Here is a 19,599-nt window from a genome sequence, read left to right on the forward strand (position 1 = left end):
CCCAGATAATTTTTGTTGATTTTTTAATATTCTCTTTGCCTATAATTACAGATGTGCAATTCAGTTACCTCCCAAATTAAACATTTAACCCTCTGTTTTGTGTTGTGAAAGTCATATAGCATAGTCCTGGCTGGCTTGGAGCTTGCTGTGAAGACCAGAGTAGCCTAAGACTTGTAGCCATTCCTTATGCTTCTACTCTGCAAGTACTGAGGGATAGGTAGCACCAACATATCCATCTTTAAACCACTGTGAGGGGCTCCGTAGTCTGTCCCATCTGCTCTGTAACCCAGTACTTCTCTAGTGATGAAAAATAGACCATTTTTGTACCGAAGACATTTCCAGGCTTATGGTTAGTTTTGCTGAGGAGAGATGATTTGAAATTGGCTGAAGTAGTGAGCTTGTCCCATTTCGAGGAGCACGGCCTGCTCCAAACAGGGCCTTCCACAGCCAGGCAGGCTTGGAGGCCTGGTTTTAAGAACTGGCCGATTTAGTAGGTGGGTGGTTGTCTCCTGGCTTAGGGTGCTTCCTTCCTGCTGTCCTATAAAGCTTAGCGGCCCGTGTCTGGGATCGCACATCTGTTTAGATACATGTGAGTGACATATGAATTAACATTGACAATTTTTGTCTTGTTTAGCTGTGATGGTTAAAATCAAATTTCAGATGTTACCTCAGCTCAGTCTTTGTTTTGTGTCTCATCATCTATGTCTTCAGATTGGAAGGTGATTTCCAGATTGTTGGTTAACTGTCAGGGATAGGTAGCTCAGTCGCCATGTAGAAAAAGGAAACCTGAATGTTACGCCATTTCTTATTTCAAAATTGTTCATAGAAGCTGGACGTGATGGTATGACCTGTAGTCCTCAGCACCGGGCCCTGAGATGGGGAGGTGACTCAAGTTCAGGACAACATGAAACCCTGTTTCCAGAAAACTACTTAGAATAGGGTTTTAATTTGTTTGTTTAGTTCTAGGAGTTGGACATTGAAAAGAGAATCTAAATAAAGCTGGGCGTAGTGGCACAGACCTACAGTCACCCAGGCTAGCCTGGGCTACAGGAGTTCAGGGCAATTCTGGACTATTATTGAGACACTGTCTCAAAATAAGAATTAGGAAAGTAAATGAAAAGGAGGCTGGGACATGGCTTGTTGGTAAATGGCTTCCCAACTGTGTAGGGGTAAGAAGCTCCATGCCTAGCACTTCCTGTAGAGTCCTGAGTCTCTACAGGAGCCTGCTGTGGTGCCTACCTCACCTTGTGCCTTACAGTGTGTTGGGAACCATCACCGTGGCCCTCGTTTTCCAGAATCGTTCATGTTTCCTCGGCCTCTCCCAGCGCGAGGAGGTCCTGTGGTAGAGCAACCACGGGATGACCACGGATGAGCAGTGGTGTCCGTGAGGAAGAGGAAGGCTTGCACGTCCTCTGAGTAAAGGCAGCTTTGAACCATCGAAGCAAACACCTGAAAGAATACTTTTGTTTGTTTTTTGTTAAGTTGAAACTTCCCCATAAAAAATCAATCTCTTGGGGTTGGGGATTTAGCTCAGTGGTAGAGCGCTTGCCTACTAAGCGCAAGGCCCTGGGTTCGGTCCCCAGCTCTGAAGAAAAAGAAAAAGAAAAAAAAAATCAATCTCTTTAATAGATTCTTGGCAAACAGGTTTTGTTAAAGTTTGCCCGCTCCTGCAGAAATGCATTAGAAAATAATTCTTTCTTTGGGGAAAGGCTTGCCTTACACTCTTTACCCCCACCCTCCTCTGCTTGAGCGCGTACTCACTTACGTTGGTTTTTAATTTGAACTGCGACTGCAGACGTGGACACTGGCAGGTGATGTGACTTTCTTTCTTCCGCAGGCAGCTGTTTTCAACCTCACCCCAGGCCTTCCTTCAGAGTCACAAAGTACGCAGCTTTTTTCGATCAATATCATCGGAGTCTCAGCATAGCTTCAGTAAGTGTCTCTGGTCCTTTGTGGAGCTCTGGCAAGTGTTTTGTCTGTTTTGGTTTGTGTTTTGCTTTTTATGGGGTTTATTTGTTGTTTATTTGTTTTTGTGTCTTTCTGTGCCATCCTGTCGTTCAAATGTGAAAATTTTTATTTAAAAGTTAGGGAATAGACACATGCAATTAAGCAATATTTGGCTTCTTTAATGAACTTTACACTGTACCTTAAAAGATGATGATACAGAAAGAGTAATAGAACCAGGTAGACCGGCTCCCAGGAGAAAGTCGACCCTCCAGTCCTTGGCAGAGTAGGTGTCCTGAGCTGAGAGGTTGGCCGCTCTGGGGCGGGGTGTGCAGTGTCCGTTCCTCCTATGGGACCCTCCAGTGCTGACTTTCCCATTGCTTACCCTGTGTATCTCGTCCTCTGCACAGCAGCATCTAAAGACCTACACAGGCAAGGATGCTCTCCTCTGTCCTGCCCATCCTTTCTGTCATTTTCAGGTGGGCTTTGTTTTGTTCATGGACTGCGGTCTACAAAAGTCCGCTGTTTACATAGACTCTGCCTTCTCCCAGGACTATTCTGTGCATAAACTTTATTGTTAATCTTCTGATAAAACCTAAGTTTGGTAAGAAACCCAGGTGTTTATATTAAAGTCCTTGAGCTTCCCTTATTTAAACTTGAGACCCCTTAGGCTGTAGCTGCTTGGAAGCTCAGCTCTTCCTGGAGCCCTGGAGCTCACTGTTGTGGTGTCTCTGTGTGTGTTGCTGTCACTGCCCCTCCAGATCACACTGGTCAGTACCAGACTGACGGTGTCGTCCTCAGGAGGGACCCCGAGTCTTGTTCCTCTGTGTCGCTGCCTTTCCTGTTTTCACACTGGTCAGTACCAGACTGACGGTGTCATCCTCAGGATGGACCCCGAGTCTTGTTCCTCTGTGTTGCTGCCTTTCCTGTTTTCAGTTCCATCACTCCCGTCTCGTGATCGATAGTGCACCGTTCTCTCCAGCCTGGCCTTTATGTGGCCAATCATGCGGATGCGTTCCATAGGTGATTTCTACTCGCTTTAAGCACAGCCAATATTTTGAGCAACAATTTTTTTCTTAAATCTTTCCTTCTGGTTTCAGTTGTGATTTTTTTTTTTATATACCTAAAGGAAAAAGAAAATACATTGCCTCCTCAGTTTGAGGTATGAGAAAAAAAGATGAAAATTATAATTGATTATTCAGTGTGTGCTAGCTTTGAAAGTGTAACTGCTGGGGCAGCACGTGTGTCCATGTGCGTGCCTTAAATGTTGGGACTTGGTTAGCAGGAAGGATCAGAAAAGCAGGTGCAAAGACTCGGTGACTGCAATGAGATGCACAACTCCGTGGCTGAATTTATGTCTAGATAGTGGCAGGACTTACTAAGTAAAGTCATGGTTATTCTAGAGCTCTGGAGACTTCTTCCCAAATCAAAGTGTGGGCATTTTTAATAGTCTACCAGTAACACCAGGCTCATTTCAAAAAGGTGTTGAGCAAAGTTAAGCTTGTACCCCAGATTATAAACCTGCTCAGAAAAGCTACCCACTTGGGATACACATATACACATACCACACGGGACACACAACACACATACACACACGAGACATCCACATACCCACATTGGACACACACATACCCACACAGGACACGCACATCCACATCCACACACGGGACATCCACACACACACATATAGCAGAGTCTCTTGATAGCTTAGCCCGGCTTTAGATTCACAAGCAATGCTAAGGAGCCTGGAAAGTCTTATCTGGAGAGTAAGCACGTGAATGCTGCTGAAGGCCTGCAGCTCGGCTTGAGGGGAAACGCGTCAGCACTTGGCATGTGTGAGTTGTTCTGCTGAAGAGTAACAGTGTTGTAAGGGTTCATTTGCACACTTTAAAAAAAAAAAAGAGTCCCTCTTGTGTTCCCCTGTGGCAGAGAGCACTGTCCCATATGCTGACAGACAGTTGACTACTGAGCAGACAGTGCTGCACTCTGAGGTAGCTTCAGACTTCTTGTCTAGAGCCTGCTGCTGGCCAAATGTGCAGTGGGTCAGTACTGATCACAGTCACTGTTGTAACCACGTAGAAGTGTGGGGCCTTAGAGCGAGCAGGTGAGCAAGGCCACAGTGCTGACACGGGCTTTAAGAGTAAGAGTAGAGTAACAGGTGAGGTGCTCCTCGTTTCATCCTTTGCTGCGTGACCATGCTGGGGCTCGCTGGTATGGGCTGCCTGAGGGACTCCACTCAGATAGTCCTGCGCATTCTTGAAGGGCCTCCTTGAAGAAAGGGTCTTCACTAGTGACTCTTCCCTCTCCTTGGGGCAGAGGGACAATCATTATACTGATTTTCTTTATCTCACTATTATAATTTTCCCAGAGTTAGTAGTATTGAATTATTTCCTGCAGATAACTTACAGTCCTCTCTGAAGACTTCTAAGATATTAGAACACTTAAAAGAAGACAGCTCAGAAGCTTCAAGTCAAGAAGAAGGTAATTGTAGAGTCACTAGACTAAGTCTACACACACTGGCTCAAGGTCAGAACAGAGGCAAAAGAGCCCAGGTACACACGTGTCTTGGGATGCCAGAGATGGCATTACCAAACAGAACAGTGGACAGAGAAGAGGTTGCTCACTCCATGGTGTTGGCATAATTGGCTTTCCTATATGAAATGTATATTCATCACCTCCCACTATCATGTGCAAAGCTCTCAGGGGAATAGTAACTATTTGTAAAATGCAAAGTTTTATGTGTAAACCTGAGGAGAGAAGGTTTTGTTCAAAAAGATAGATCATGACTGTACATTTGACTAAGCAAGAACTCAATATATGACCAAAAGGCCTGCATACTTAGAGACAGCCTACAGATGAGATACCAGCAGGGTGATGACAGGAAAAATGTACCCTGCATCAGTCAGGGAAATCATCGTGGTGATGTGCATCAGTGGAGAGCTTATTCCAATATGTGAGCAAAATGTGTGGATAGGAAATGTGTGGTTAATGAAACCTCAAGCTGATAAGCACATGGCTCCCAGGTAGTTGAGAAAGTGGAGGAAAGGACCGTGGCACCACCGCCCAGTCATCAGGCCCACCCAGGAGACAGTTGCAAGTCTGATGCCAGGGCATCGACAGTAGGAGCTCAGACGTCATAGCTGAGATGTAAGTCGACATGGTTTGCACAGAGCACATGGCATGCATGGTGCAGTGAAGTTGGAGATCATGGCTACCCCTTGCTGATTCATCAACTATGAAATTAGACCATGTGCCGGCTGCACCATGGTTCATAGTGACAAATACCAGGGAGCTGCCTGAATGTTTCAACTAAGTAGTGATGTCTGCTGGCAACAGTTAAAATAAAGCTATTTGTAGCTTATTCAACCTGCCACAGCCCCGTATGAGTTTATGAATGTACTCACTTACACGGGTAATTAAAATGGAGCTTTCAGTAGGGCGTTTCAACAAGTTAGGTAATAGTTAATCTCTGTGAGGGGAGGAGGAGAGGAAAGGGCGACCTTTAGTCCAATCTCATGCATCTTTTCTTTTTTGGAGTAACTTGAAAGTGATCTTAGAGACTTAAAAATATTGAACATTTTAATGGACATAGTTTCAGTTGAAGTAAATTCAGTTTGAAGTCACAGACTCAAGTAAAATTTGCATAATTTTAGTAAGATTGGTATGCACATTTGAGGTAATTCAGTAGTGTGTTACGTAAGTGAAGACTTGTTATGGTATCTTCTGTAGGCTTGATGTGGTGGTGCACACCTGTGATCCTGCACTCAGGAGGCTGAGGCAGGAGTTGGGTTCGAGGTCAGCCTGACTATGTGTATACGGTAGATGCTGTCTCTCAGAGACAGGTGGAAGCCCCGTGTGCTGGGAACTAGGTCAGAGCGGTGGGCAGGCCACCCCAGCTGCATCCGTTAGTACAGGCACCTTTCAGTGCTTGCTGTGGTGTTATAAATTAACTCATGCTTTTCTCTCCCACCTAGATGTGTTACAGCACACCATTATCCACAAGAAACACGCTGGGAAAAGCCCCGCTGGGAAGTAGGTATCTAACTTCTAAAGTGTAAATGCCTTTGTACAATCTGAACTCAGTTAACGTTTAGTCAAGCTTCTCACGAATGTGTTGTCTGGATACTGTTTTGCTCTATGTGTTTTTGTTTTGTTGTTTTCAATTGTTGTACATGCTGTTCCCCCTTCCCCCTCCTTACTGCCTTTTGGGGAAATTCTTCTCTTGTGGCAACCTTCATAGTTATACACTGAATTTTGTTCTTCCAAAATTTGCAGTGTGTCTCTTGCCTCTTAAAATCTAATGTAAATTTGACATGCGCCGTAGCACTCTGAGGAGCCTGGCTCAGTGGACCTTCATCATTGCTTTCTCCTGAGTTACAGTCCTCTTGCATTTACATTCTCTTCACAGCTTTGAATTTGTGCCACTATTTCCCAGCATTCATTTAGGGCTCTTTCTGCTCTGTCTTGTCCCTGTGTGTCCACCTGTGCTGGTTTCCCTGTTAAATTAATGCACACATATCTGTATGTGATAAAGGCAGGTAGGGTGTGGGTGCGCACGCACACGTGTACGCGGGTATGTGGGTGCTCACAAATCAAAGCCCTCTACCACTGAGCTTAACCCTGAGCCATTCTTGGTGGACATTCATTCTCTGCTAACTCCTTGAGGTTCTCACAGCTGTCTGCTGGCTGTGTAGTTTCCGTCTCTGACAGCTGATGTCTCTGGCAGATCGAACAGTTTATGTGATTTCTAGTTTCCTAGTACCGTCACCCAAATACAAGACTTTCTGCTGTCGTATTCAGGGCCCTTGCTGATTCTACGGGCGACTTCTGTCTCTCTCCGTAGGTGAGCTTGGGACTCCGTTACTGATGGCAGCCCTGGCTCCTGCTCTCGCCTTGGACTGCTCTGGGTGAAGCCATCACTTGGCTGAGCCAGTCTCAGTGCTGTTGTCTTTGTAGCTTTTCCTCCTAGAGCTTTTGAGTTTTTCTCAGTTGTCTGTGATGGACATTGTAGCTGTTTTATGCTACTTGTGCTTCTAAATTCTGTAACTTTACATATTTTAATTTTAGAAAGTTCTCAGCCTATGTCTTCAGACACTCTAGTGTGTGTTCTCGGGAGCTGTCCCGTAAGAGTCCCCGAGGTCCTCACGTGTGCGCTGCTCACACTTCCCTCTTGTCTCTCACGTTTACGTTCCATCGCCATCGTTCTCTTCTTCAGTGCTCTTCTTTTTCTCAGCTTTCCACCCATTGAATTCTTACACTAGCTTTACAGTTGAAGACTTTACATTTGGTTAAGCACTCAAAGTCTATACCCAGTAACTTCATTCTCTGGATTATTTAGGCGGTGAGGGGTTCCCAGTCACATTAGACCCTTCGTGTGTCTATTTGTTCAATTCAGTTAGCAGTTCTTGCTGATCCAGGCTCTGCGGCCCCTCTGTTAAGGGACTGCCAGTGAAACATGGACGCCCAGTAGCTAGACACTAATGGCAAGTATATGCTTGATGCTGCTTTGTAAGGACAGGCGTTAGTGATAAACTATGCACTTACTTAGCTTCCTGGAGTATACTTTTTTCCATACACCTATCACTAGATACTCCAAAGAAAAACAAAACAAACAAACAGAAAACCCCAGAGACTAAGATGAATTGAGATGGTAAAATAGGTTAAGCTACAGGGACAGACTTGACATTGTCATGTTTCTCTCTTATGAGCAGTGTTGCTACAAGCTGTGCTCTATTGGAGGGGCTCACCATGCAGTATGCAGAACAAAATGGAGTTGTGGATTGGAGGAACCAAGGCTGTGCAGCCATCCAGCACTCAGAGCACTGTGTATCCTCTGCTGACCAAGTATGTGGCGGGCTGCCTTTGGTACCGTGTGGTAAAGCATTTCTGCTCTGTGTGCTTCCAAAGAGTGAATGCTGTAAGCTCTGGGTCAGGTGACTGCTGGTGAGAAGTGAGGAGACCTCAGGAAGCTTCGCTCTTACCCAGGGTTGAACTCTACTGACTGAGGTCTGAAAGGCTTTATCTAGAGAGCTTTGCTTATCTGTAGGAATGACGCAATAAATACCCACACTCTTTATTCCAGTTGTAGGGTCTGCTAAATTGTTCCTTCTTTTGGCAGGGCCCAGAGGCGGGGGGTGTCTCACTGTCTCGATATGATAGGATTTTTTTCTTTTCTTTTCTTTTTTTCGGAGCTGGGGACCGAACCCAGGACCTTGTGCTTGCTAGGCAAGCGCTCTACCACTGAGCTAAATCCCCAACCCCATGATAGGATTTTTTAAACTGACCGTTCGTTATAGTGTTTAGTTGGGCTTACCCACACTCTTGCCTGTAGTAAGTGAACTACTGTGCTGAGAGGAGAAGTCTGTGCTGCATGTGGAATGCATGTGCTACACATACGGGGGCAGAAAACTCACCTTGTGTGTTCTGTCTAGAAGATTGACTTGTGAACGTTATTGTTTCTAACCAATACACAAATCCAAGTGTGTTTTTATGGACTAGAGGTTATTTTGAGACACTGCAAGTTGTCACTGTCATGATCAACGGTCTCCTTTTTAAAGCCACCGGACTTTTCTTTCCCTCTATTCCAATGTCCATGCCCTCCCTTCCTCACATTTGACACAGGTCAGTTTTACTCACCTGACCTCCAGGGGGAAGGCCTGTAGCACATGCAGTCACTCAGTCACGGTCCGTTTTGGACAGTAGTCTCCCTTGCCCACAGAGATGGCATTTCCAGAACTTAACAGAGTACCTGGAAACACGAGTGGTGTCAGATCCTGTCTGCATTTCCCACACATGCAGCACTGTTACACTGCATAAGTGGGCCCAGCGTGAGCTTACCCACAGTAACGGGTGTAATAAGGTAGTGGTGACAGTGTATCCTAATGTACATGGTTGTGTTCACGTGCTAAGTGCTCTTGGGTTGTAGGAAGAGGGCTTGGATGTCTCCAGGAAGGTGGAGGTTTCACCATGCTGCCCAGAAGTTTAAGACAGGACATGTTTACTTGGTGGAATTATGCTGAGTGTACTTGAACTGATCGTCTGGAAAGTGAAAGTGCAAATGAGGAGACCTTACTAGAGGCAAAAGAGCAGACATTGAGACTCAGTTTAAAAGAACAGTTCTCATGATTAATGCTAACTGCTTGTCATAGAATATGTACACTTTAGTGCTTCTGCGGGTAACCTCAAAAGTGGGCTGAAAATCCAACTGTGTTAGTGTGTAATGGAGAAGACGTTGTTTTAGTGTTTGATTTTAGAGCATGGGCACTGGAGCAGTCTGTGCTATAGCTGAGGTCTATTTGTTTTTATCTCTACTAGCTCTCTGCTGAAAAACGGAGCTTGTCTTCAGTAAATAAGAAGAAAGGGAAGCCACAAGTAGAAAAGTAGGTTCAATTTAATGTTTGCAGTACTAAAAATCAGGAGAGATAAGCATGCAGAATCTGGCGGCTGTGGATATATTTAGTGTATGTGTGTGTATACACACACACACACACACACACACACACACACACACACACACACACACACACACACTCCAGTGGTTTTACTGCTTAGCTTTGTGGTTAATGTTTGTAATTGAAAGTGTCACATGCAAATGACAGAAGCCAAGCTGTGTTGAGTGTGGGAGCTCAGAAGCACTAGGTTTTCCTCCTTGCAAGTGGTTTTCATGATACAAATACTGGAGGATTGAAGGTCTACTGTCTTTACTGTTTTGATGGAGGGCCTTACAAAAGTGTTGATAATCTCTGTCTATTTGGCTCAGGGAGAAAATAAAGAAAACTGAGAACAGATTGAGCAGTAGAATAAACGGGATTAGACTCTCGGCTCCCCAGCACGCTCATGGCAGCACTGTGAAAGGTAAGAAAGGTCTGAGCTCCGGCGCTCCTTAGGTCCGTCGTGTAACCTCAGCTTAGCGGACACTGGGCTGCTGTGTCCCCCTTCCCAGCAGTTTCCAGTCAGATAGCTCTGAAGGTAAAATGGCAGTCTCAGTGCAGATTCGATGTCACAGCAGTCTTGTCTGTAGCTCTGTGAACCACCCTCAGCAAAATCTAAGCATACTCTTGTTAGAGTCAAATTTAGAATGGTACTGACATTTTTATAATTTGAGGACTATTCTTTCTGAGCGTCGTTAGACTAGGTTATTCAGCTCCCGCTTACCTACCATCTCATCATTGCCTTTTGTGTGTTTTCTTTGCCTACAGTGTTAAGATAGGAAAAGTAAAAGCCATAGAGCTATAGGAAAAATATTTTCTGTATGTGCCTGACATTAATCCACTGATGCCAGAAATGATTTTTTAAATTTAAATCTTACTGTCCTGATAGTGCATTAAATTGCGATACAACAAAAGTAACAAGAGTGTATTTCTTAAATTAGATGTTTATAGGCACTATAGAAAGAAAAATGATTTTATTCTGAATTACAGATCCTGCCAGTTTATTGTATTAGCTAACCTGGGAGTGACTTTTTCTTTTCTATTGCTGTGATAGAACACCATGACCAAGGCAGCCTATAAAAGAAAGTACTCAGTTTGAAGCATACTGTTTCAGAGGGTGAGTGTAGTGTGTGGCCTTGATAAGGGTGGGCTGGCAGGTCCCGGTGCGAGAGAGTAGCTGAGAGTTCCCGTCTTGATGCGCACATCTTGATGCGCGCGCACACAGCACAGAGGGCTAACTTGGGGATGGTGTGGGCTGTTTGAAACTTCAAAGCTCTTCCCCGACCCCCAGTCCCACTCACACAACACATCTCCTCAAATAAGGCCACACCCCTTAATCCTTCCCAAATGGTTCCACTAACCAGGGACTAACCATCCAAACAAATGAGCCTGTCGAGGCCATCCTCCTTCAAACCACTGCAAAGGGAAGAGGACCTGGACCACCCATCTCGCCTGTGGAAGGGTGTGGTCCAGAAGCATGTTGTAGCACTTTGGCATCTTACATTCCAAATGGTGACAGCACTGACAGGAAACGCTCTGTCTGCTAGCGGCTGACTAGAAACCGCTCCTGCCGGGCCTCGTGCGTATGATCCCCGTCTCATTCTCCACATTGTCTCCTCATCAGTCTTCAGAGAACACAGTTAGCTGCGTTACTCCCTCGCCCTCCATGAGGCCCACGGCCTCCTGTTGGTCTCACTCAGTTCCAGGAGCTCGCAGCTGTTCTCATCTTCCTCAGTCTTAGGTACCCAGAGAGCAGCACGTGGGCTGTGGTCAGAGACATACATGGCTCTGGTTCTGTTCCCTTCTGTCTTAAATGTCTAATGTCCGTCCAATCTGGATGGAATGCCGCCATGTGTAAGCCAGGAGTGATGCCTATCTGCTGGCTGTGAAGTGCACAGAGCAGCCTGCAGCAGCACCAGCTACTACCCGGAGGTGCTCAGGGCTGTAGGCTTAGTTCCCTGTTGTACTAATTAGAAAAACACACATTTGGGGCTGTCACAAGCTTGGTAACATCCAACCTGAAGTTTCTTTCTCCTTTTATTTCTTTAGTTTTCAACGTTAATGATAACAGTTAGACTTTTTGAGTAAGCCAAACTTTATCCTATGCTGGGTTGTTTTGTGTCCTTTATTTTGTCTGTTGCTTGTTTTAGTGTTTGTGTATCTAGATATATGCATGTAGATATACATACATATGCGTATCTAGTTCTAATCAACTCATTTATATTTACTGGGCAGGAGGAGGAGTAATATGTACTTTAGGCATTTTGTCTCATTGACATCTTATGTCACTCTAATGCATGCAACCCAAGCTAAGGAAACAAATTCATTTATTTTCCTCTGAAATATCAAAGTGCCAACAAAGAATAGCCTTTAAGCGTTCAATAAAGTGGAAATAGTATTTTCTTCCTTTATGGAGCAGCTCTTCCCATGAAGTGTCACAGTGTTAGAGCTGAGATATTTGGTCATTCTGATTAGCGTAACCTTTAGCTCCTTAAACAGTGTACTCCATCTCAATATGTATCATTTACCTTTTTGAATTTATTCACTTTTATCTACATTGATGTTTTGCCTGCACGTATGTCTGTATGAAAGTGTCAGCTCTTGGAGTTAAAGACAGTCATGCTTTGGACTGCTATGGGAGTGCTAGGATTTGAACCCAGGTCCTCTGAAAGACCAGTCAGTGCCCTTAAACACTGAGACACTTTTAATTTTTAAAATCTGATTTTACATTTTAGTTTCTCCTTTGACTAATGGCACACTCATATAGCTAAGAAATACAAAAGAGAACAAAACAGAAATGTCCCCTAATCCTCTCTTCTTCCTGTCTTCAGGAAGCGGTCTGTGCAGTTAGTCAGCTCTGGAGGCTTCGGTTTTTCTTTGAGACTTGCTCTCCCAGTGCTAGGGAGGGCGGCACTCCTCAAGTCCCTTGGAACTCAAAGAAGCAGGGAGATTACCTGTTCAACAGAAGGCCAGACTAGACTCCTCAGTAAAATCATATCTTTTTATTAAAGAAAGAAATCTCTTTATAACTTCATTCTAAAGGGGTGTGGACATTGCTACCCAGAGCTCATTAAGAGCTGATTGCTTTGGGATCTGGAGAGATGACTTAGTGGTTAAGGGCATTTAAGGTTGCACATTCATGAGGACCTGAGTTCTTACAGCAGTACCCACAAAACGAGCTGGATATGATCTTAAAGGGGCCTTTAACCCTGGAGACAGAGGCCCGGGGATTGATGAAATATGTGCCCTGGGTTCAGGGAGAGAAGACACATGGCACCCTCCTCTGGTCTCTGCATATGTGCACACAGGCATGTGCATATACACGTGCACATACAGACACACCCCAAAAATTAACAAATAAACTCTAAAAAGAGCTTACTATTCACTTTTCATGCTAGATAAAAAGATATGTTTCTGCCCACTTTTCTGTTGCTGATGGCCGCATTAAAAAGTGTAAAAGGAAATCAGACCCTTTTGTGTTTTAATAATTTAAGATTTTTTTTTGTATGTGTATGTGTAAAAATTTTACCCTTCCAAAAAAGCCCACTGCTACTTTCCTTACAGCTTTACCAGTTTTTGTGTAGTTTTTTTCCCGTGGCAACTTGGTGTTAACCAAAATGAGCCAGCAATCCATTCTTAATGCCTGTGTCTTTGATAGCTCATTTGAGTGGCTATAGCTAAGGCCACAGTAACCATCGTTACACTGTTGGAAGTTTATTCCCGACATAAAACACTGGTTAAGTCAACTAAATTCTTATTCCACTAACATGTCTTCTCTAGTACATATTTTGCCAGAGTAACTAATAGTCGTTACCTTTTATTGTTCTACCATGTTGCCATAGAAATGATTGGCTTCTCCACACATCTTAGGAATTCCCTAGAGTTGCATATAAGGAACTGTACGGTAAACGTATGTTGGATACTGGCTGTGTAGCAAAAGCTATGCTAGCAGTTGGCTTATAAAAATGAGGGAGATGGGACTGTCTATGCCTGGATTGGTGTCCGAGTGACCCATCCTAGACATGGATATTCTGACGTAGTGTGCCCAAAGTGGATATAGCTAATTGGTCCTTGTGCGGACTGCAGTCATTCCTATCTTGTCTTAGCATAGGAGTGACATCTGGGTAGAAATTAAAGGGTTACTTTATCTGCCTGAAGAGAAACATGTTGTATTAAGTGCTATGGTATGGCTAGTGGTTTTAACAGAACAAATGTGATAGACCAACCACTCTCGGAGGATTTCTGCAGCCAGCTCCAAGGAGACAGATTCTGTAGACCTCCAAGGTAGTTCCAAGTGTTGATACTGGGCTGATCCTGTAAGAAACTAACTGTGATGCAGTAAAATTCACCGTTCTTCTATGCCTCTGCCTTAAATATGTGTTTATTAGCTGCTTAATGAATCTCAGTATACGTCAAAGACAAGTTTCAGTGTTGTAGGAAAACAAATCATTTATAGCTACAATTAATTTCTAGCAATTCCATTTGAGAACTAACATAACTGTAGAGTTGTTATTTTTAGATATGAATTTGGACGTTGGATCTGGACATGACACATGTGGAGAAACATCTTCAGAGAGTTACAGCTCTCCGTCTAGTCCACGGCATGATGGAAGAGAGAGTTTGGAAAGTGAAGAAGAGAAGGACAGAGGTTTGCTGAAGGAGAAGGGGTAGAAAGAGGTGGGGGGACAGAGCTGTCTTCTCATGAGCAGACCCAATCAGAGAGAGCCTGGCAGGGTGAGCACAGTAGCTCCTCAGCTCTTGGGGGGGTTGGGGGGAAGATGGTGATGGCTTTTGTGGAGAGCTCCAGACTTAAAGTTCTTGCCAGTGACATCCGTTGCTGGCTCTCCAAGCTGTTGTCATTGAGATATTGTTACTCTCCAGAGTGGGGCTGGGTAAAGGTCATAAGGATCTCCTTTCTTACAAGATTCTGTTTTTCTTAAACATTCCTCTGATTGCTCCAGGCCTTTAGTTAATTTCCTCCTTACCATTCTGGTCTGACAGTAAGGGGCTCTTGAAAAGCCCATGACTAATGAGGATGCTATATTACCACGGCATTTTGGCCAAAATGTGGTTTCTCACTGCACAGCTTTGAGCTCACTGGAACCTCAGCTTCTGTGTCACTTGGGCGTGTCTCAGGACACTAACACTGTCTCGGGAGTCAGTTGAAGTCAGTTTTTACCTTGCAGTGGTTTCATAGTCCCATCAAATAACCTGCAGTGGTCAGTGCTACCACTCTGTGGCCACACTGCAGTTTTGTAGGGAGACATTTCAAGAAAGAAGTGAAAATAACTCAGAGCTCTGGGACCTTGAGAGAATCGTAGTACCTTATCTAAACTGGCAGGCTTTGGTGTGTGTGTGCTGCAGGTTGTGCTTGCTTGATGGGATGTGCCTGAGTGAGTACAGACACTCTCTCGGGCCTCAACTCTGACTCTTGAGTGGCTCTTGGCTGCTTGTCAGGTCTGTGGGTGACTCGTAGCATCCCTGTCTTGTTCTCGGGTCTGAGAGTGGATAGGCCCATGTAGGTGATGCTGTCCTTTATTCATGTAGGCTTTCCTAAAGACAGAGGATCCCTGGACTGAGAACTGTGAATGCTTTCCAGGGTTCAGGTCCATACGTGGCTTTGGAAACGCGTGGCTTTTTGCTGTTGTTTGTTGTAGTGATGCTGTGAGACATTTTGCTTTCCACAGTCAAGTACACAAAACATCATTCTATCTGATCCCAGTAGGGCTTCAAAGGCATGGGGCTGTCTCTTGCGACTTCAGACTGAAAGTTTTCATTCAGATGGGAATTTAACTGGCCATCTGAAACATTCTTTTTTCTTTTTGGACTTAATTTTTGTTCCTAACTCTGCATTGATGGGTAGTACAGATCCAGTGCCTTGAAAAGGTTGTTAACTTATGAATCCTCTCTTCTATGAAGTTGAATATAAGTAGTGTAATGATCTCTCTCTCAGGGTCGTGTTTGCTCTCAGCATTCACTCATTCACTTAAACTCCCTGGGATAGATTGAGGCAGTTCAGCTCACAGCACTGGATCTTCCGTGTCACTGGGCTCTGATAGCCTTTCTGTAGGAGTGCTCTTATTTGAGGAATACTTATTCTTGCCAGCCGTGCATGGCCAGTCTTGCCTTTGTGAATGCAAACACTCTTTAACATGCCTCAAGTTAAGCCAGCTTAATTTGTGAGCAGAAGCGTCTTACAGTAGGCATGACACCCAGCTCTGAGCTCTGGACACGGCAGGGCAGCTTCCTGTTTACTGTGTCAGATGTCCCTTGGCTCCTCTGCCCTGACTGGAAGCTGGGGTGGCTTTTGCGTGCACCGTGGTGTGGTGCAGAGCAGTTTAGTGTCTGTCGTGTGTGGTGAGAAGTAGTGGTGCTTCCTTCTCCACTCTGGCTCTTGTGTCCCTGTGGTGTAATCATCGTAGGACTGATGGTGGAGCTCTACATGCTCCCTGTCGCGTATGCGGTACAAGTACTAATTCCATCTCTAGCCTAAACCATTGGAGCTCAGTGTTCTCCTGATCAAACTACTTAAACCGAACCATTTATGGAATAGATTTAAACTCAGGTTTGGTGGCACAGAGTTAAGTGGATCACCAGTAGCCTTGGTACTGTTGTTTTCCTTAGAGCACACTACCAGCCGGAGACGAGACGCAGTAGCGGGGCAGTCAGGAAATGCGGTCGAGGAAGCATTGCAGACTTGACTTGAGACTTAATTCTGAGTAGACCTAGCCTTTAGTTCTAATGCGAAAAGAGGAGTTCAGCCTGGGTTTACCTGCATTTGCATGTCTTCTGTAGATACAGACAGCAATTCTGAAGACTCTGGGAATCCATCGTCAGCCAGGTTTGCAAGCCATGGCTCCGTCACCCAGACCGTCTCTGTCCAGCCGCCTGCTGACACCGTCTCACTGGGAACTGAGAATGGGAACCTTTTGGAAGCTCCATTGACCTCACACAAGTACCCACATATTCCCTTCATGCCAACTCTACACTGTGTCATGCACAACGGTGCCCAGAAGTCAGAAGTTGTCATTCCGTCGCCCAAATCTGCAGACGGCAAAGCCGTAGGGGTGCTTGTCCCTAACCCCGTGGCTATTTCTACAATGATGGAGTCCACAAATGCAGCCCCGGTTGGCATCCTAGGCCCAGCAGCTTCTGGGGAGTCGGAGAAGCACCTTGAATTGTTAGCTTCCCCTTTACCTATGCCATCTCCCTTCCTCCCACACAGCAGTGCTCCTGCTTTGCAGCTGACGCTACAGAGTCTAAAATTACAACCAGCACAGGGAGCGTCTGAGAATTGCCCAGTTAATGTCCCACAGCAAGCAGCCACAAGGCTGAGCATCGGATCACCAAACACTGCCTTGATTCCTGTCCATAACCCAGGGGCTTTCCCAGGATCTCCTGTGGCTGCCACGGATCCCATCACAAAATCTGCATCCCAAGTAGTAGGACTAAATCAAATGGTGCCTCAGATTGAGGGAAACACGGGGACAGTCCCTCAGCCGAACAATGTGAAGGTAGTTCTTCCAGCAGCTGGCCTCTCAGCTGCACAGCCACCAGCTTCCTACACCTTTCCAGGCTCACCCCTTGCTGCCAGTGTGCTACCCACCCAGAATTCCACTGTGCTCAACACAGCCACTTCTGCCCAGCCAGCAAGTCCAGGCATCAGTCCAGCCCAGTCCACAGTTCCTCCTGCTGTTCCTACTCACACCCCAGGCCCTGCCCCAAGCCCCAGCCCTGCCTTGACACACAGCACTGCACAGAGTGACAGCACGTCCTACATCAGTGCTGTGGGGAACACGAATGCTAACAGCACCATAGTGCCACCACAGCCTCTGGGTCCCTGTGGCTCTTGTGGGCGAAGGTGCAGCTGTGGGACCAATGGAAACCTTCAGCTAAATAGTTACTATTATCCCAACCCCATGCCTGGACCAATGTACCGACTCCCATCATTCTTCACTCTGCCATCCATTTGCAATGGCAGCTACCTCAACCAAGCACATCAGAGCAATGGAAACCAACTTCCTTTTTTTCTGCCTCAGACTCCATATGCAAATGGACTGGTGCATGACCCAGTCATGGGGAGCCAAGCCAGCTATGGCATGCAGCAGATGGCAGGATTTGGGAGATTGTATCCCGTATATCCAGCACCTAATGTAGTTGCCAACACCAGTGGTTCTGGGCCCAAGAAGAACGGGAGTGTGTCTTGTTACAATTGTGGCGTAAGCGGACACTATGCACAAGACTGTAAGCAGTCGTCCATGGAGGCCAATCAGCAAGGTAATCCCACTCACTCCCAGAGGACTTGTTTCTGAGTTCCCAGTTTCTTCTTGATTATGTGATACTGTCTTAGCAGAAAGATCCGTATGTGTGTGTTTGTTTACAGAGGTTGTATTTTCAGTGACAAAATGCAGCCAGAGAAACTCAGTGTAGACCCAGGTCACAGAGCACAGGGAAGGTCCAAAACACAGCCAGAGAAGCCCAGCATAGAGAAGCCCAGGTCACGAGTCTCTGAGTAAGGGCTAAGGAAGTTTAGGTTGTCACTAAGAAGTGAACGGCAGAGGTACCTGTCCAGACTCAGGGGACAGCACAGAGTGTACATTCTGTAATGTTAGTCCCTTGCTTGCAGGGCTGTAGTTTAAGAGTACAGTCCTTTTCCATATGGGAAGCAGGATGGTTAAATACTGACAGCTACAATGCGAGCTCGTTACTCGGCATGTGAGCTACTTACCAGCCGGCATTCATGGTTTGGAGTCAGGTTAGAGTCTGCACAGTTGTCTCACATCTGAGCCCCTGCTGCCCTTTGATTCTGTACACGAGGCAAAATCTAAGACGCCATTGAATCCTTACAGTCACGAAGCTTTGTGAACACGAGTTTGTGAGTTAGGAAATGAGTGAATTTGAAGAGTACTAAGAGCAGAAGAAAAAGATGCACTTTACTAGGTGTGGGGAAGGGACCAGGTTCTGTTCTTTTGCGTTTGCCCTTTGTCGTTGTGCCAGATCTTAGCTGGGAACTGTCCTGAAACGGGCGTGTTAATCAGGCGTCCTCAGAGGAAAGTGCAGTTGATTAGCTGTAGGTTGTGCATAAGCTCACGCTGCCCGTTCTTTTGTGAGAGTAATTGACTTGCTGTTTTGGACTGGAGCTAGTGCTGAGGAAAGCCTTTGAAAGCATGCTCATTTGCAGTCTGTGTAGTGGTTTGTGATGCGTGCAGTCATAAGCGGTGACTTAGCCGTTCTGTCTTTCCTGTTTTAGGCACTTACAGACTGAGATACGCACCTCCCCTCCCCCCTTCTAATGATACGTTGGATTCTGCAGACTGACCGAGTAAAGCTTGCCTGCTTAATGCACTCACGTGTGGGGAGTCATGGGTGTGGAGGGGAGGAAAGGAAAGGTATTTTGTCTCTTTGTCTGTACATTTCCTCAATTTCTATGCAGTTGGGAGTTTTCATTTCTCTTTTGCCTGTGTCCAAATAAGAAAGAACACGACGCGCTGAGCCTCTGGTCTCCTGTGCCGACAGCCGGCTTTCATGTTTGACACTCGTAACTTCAATTTCAGACAAACTCAAACGGAAACCGTCGATGTGTGCTTTCTTTACACTGAACACTTGCTGTGTGCAATGTTTACTGAACCTTTAAACTGTGTGTCTGACCTTACTTGTTTCCACAACACTGGTAACAGTCGTATGGTTTTCCTCCTCTGGCTTTCCTCACTTTGACCCTGAGCCCATGTCTCTTCCAGCACCCTTCTCCCTAGCCTGCAGCGAGGGTGCTCAGCGCGTCCTTGTCACACTTCTGTAACCTGCTCTGAGTCTGAACCAAGGGCAACACGTGTCACCGTAAAGAAGTATGTACATATGTCATAAAAGCACCACGTAAATACACATATGCAGCACCTGTCCAAATAACCTGAGAACAAATGGGAGAGAGGAAGCCAGACTCGGGAAGGCACACGCGGGACAGACAGGCTTTCCTTGAGTGAACACAGTGTTTCCTTCCGTCACACTTCTGAGAACACCCCGGCGGTGGGAGCACCCCGGCGGTGTGAATGCTGTGCTCTGTGGGCCTGTGTCTGTGATGACAGCCAACTTCCAGGGCTTCCTGTTGTCTGCCACCTCGGCCTGCCCAGACACTGCTGACTGAAGACGTCCTGTCGGACACCAGCTGTTGCAGTGTCACACTGGGGTATAATGTGTGTGCTTTGTTGCATCTGACAGAAGCTATGGTTTT

At 45.7% G+C, this 19,599-nt stretch overlaps 1 protein-coding gene across 1 annotated transcript in view; it reads left to right on the forward strand.

Annotated features, from left to right (window-relative positions):
• Positions 1 to 19,391, forward strand: part of Zcchc2 (zinc finger CCHC-type containing 2) — a 44,700-nt gene extending 25,309 nt beyond the window's left edge. Inside the window, 9 exon segments of the mRNA XM_032915793.1 lie at positions 1,838 to 1,932; positions 4,342 to 4,425; positions 5,919 to 5,976; positions 7,656 to 7,788; positions 9,259 to 9,323; positions 9,704 to 9,798; positions 13,894 to 14,022; positions 16,170 to 17,651; positions 18,625 to 19,391. Coding sequence (XP_032771684.1) covers positions 1,838 to 1,932; positions 4,342 to 4,425; positions 5,919 to 5,976; positions 7,656 to 7,788; positions 9,259 to 9,323; positions 9,704 to 9,798; positions 13,894 to 14,022; positions 16,170 to 17,651; positions 18,625 to 18,692 — 2,209 coding nt within the window. The 3' untranslated portion in view covers positions 18,693 to 19,391.
• The last annotated feature ends 208 nt before the right edge of the window (positions 19,392 to 19,599 follow it).

The sequence above is a fragment of the Rattus rattus genome, chromosome 10 (assembly GCF_011064425.1).
Source record: "Rattus rattus isolate New Zealand chromosome 10, Rrattus_CSIRO_v1, whole genome shotgun sequence".
Taxonomy (NCBI): domain Eukaryota; kingdom Metazoa; phylum Chordata; class Mammalia; order Rodentia; family Muridae; genus Rattus; species Rattus rattus.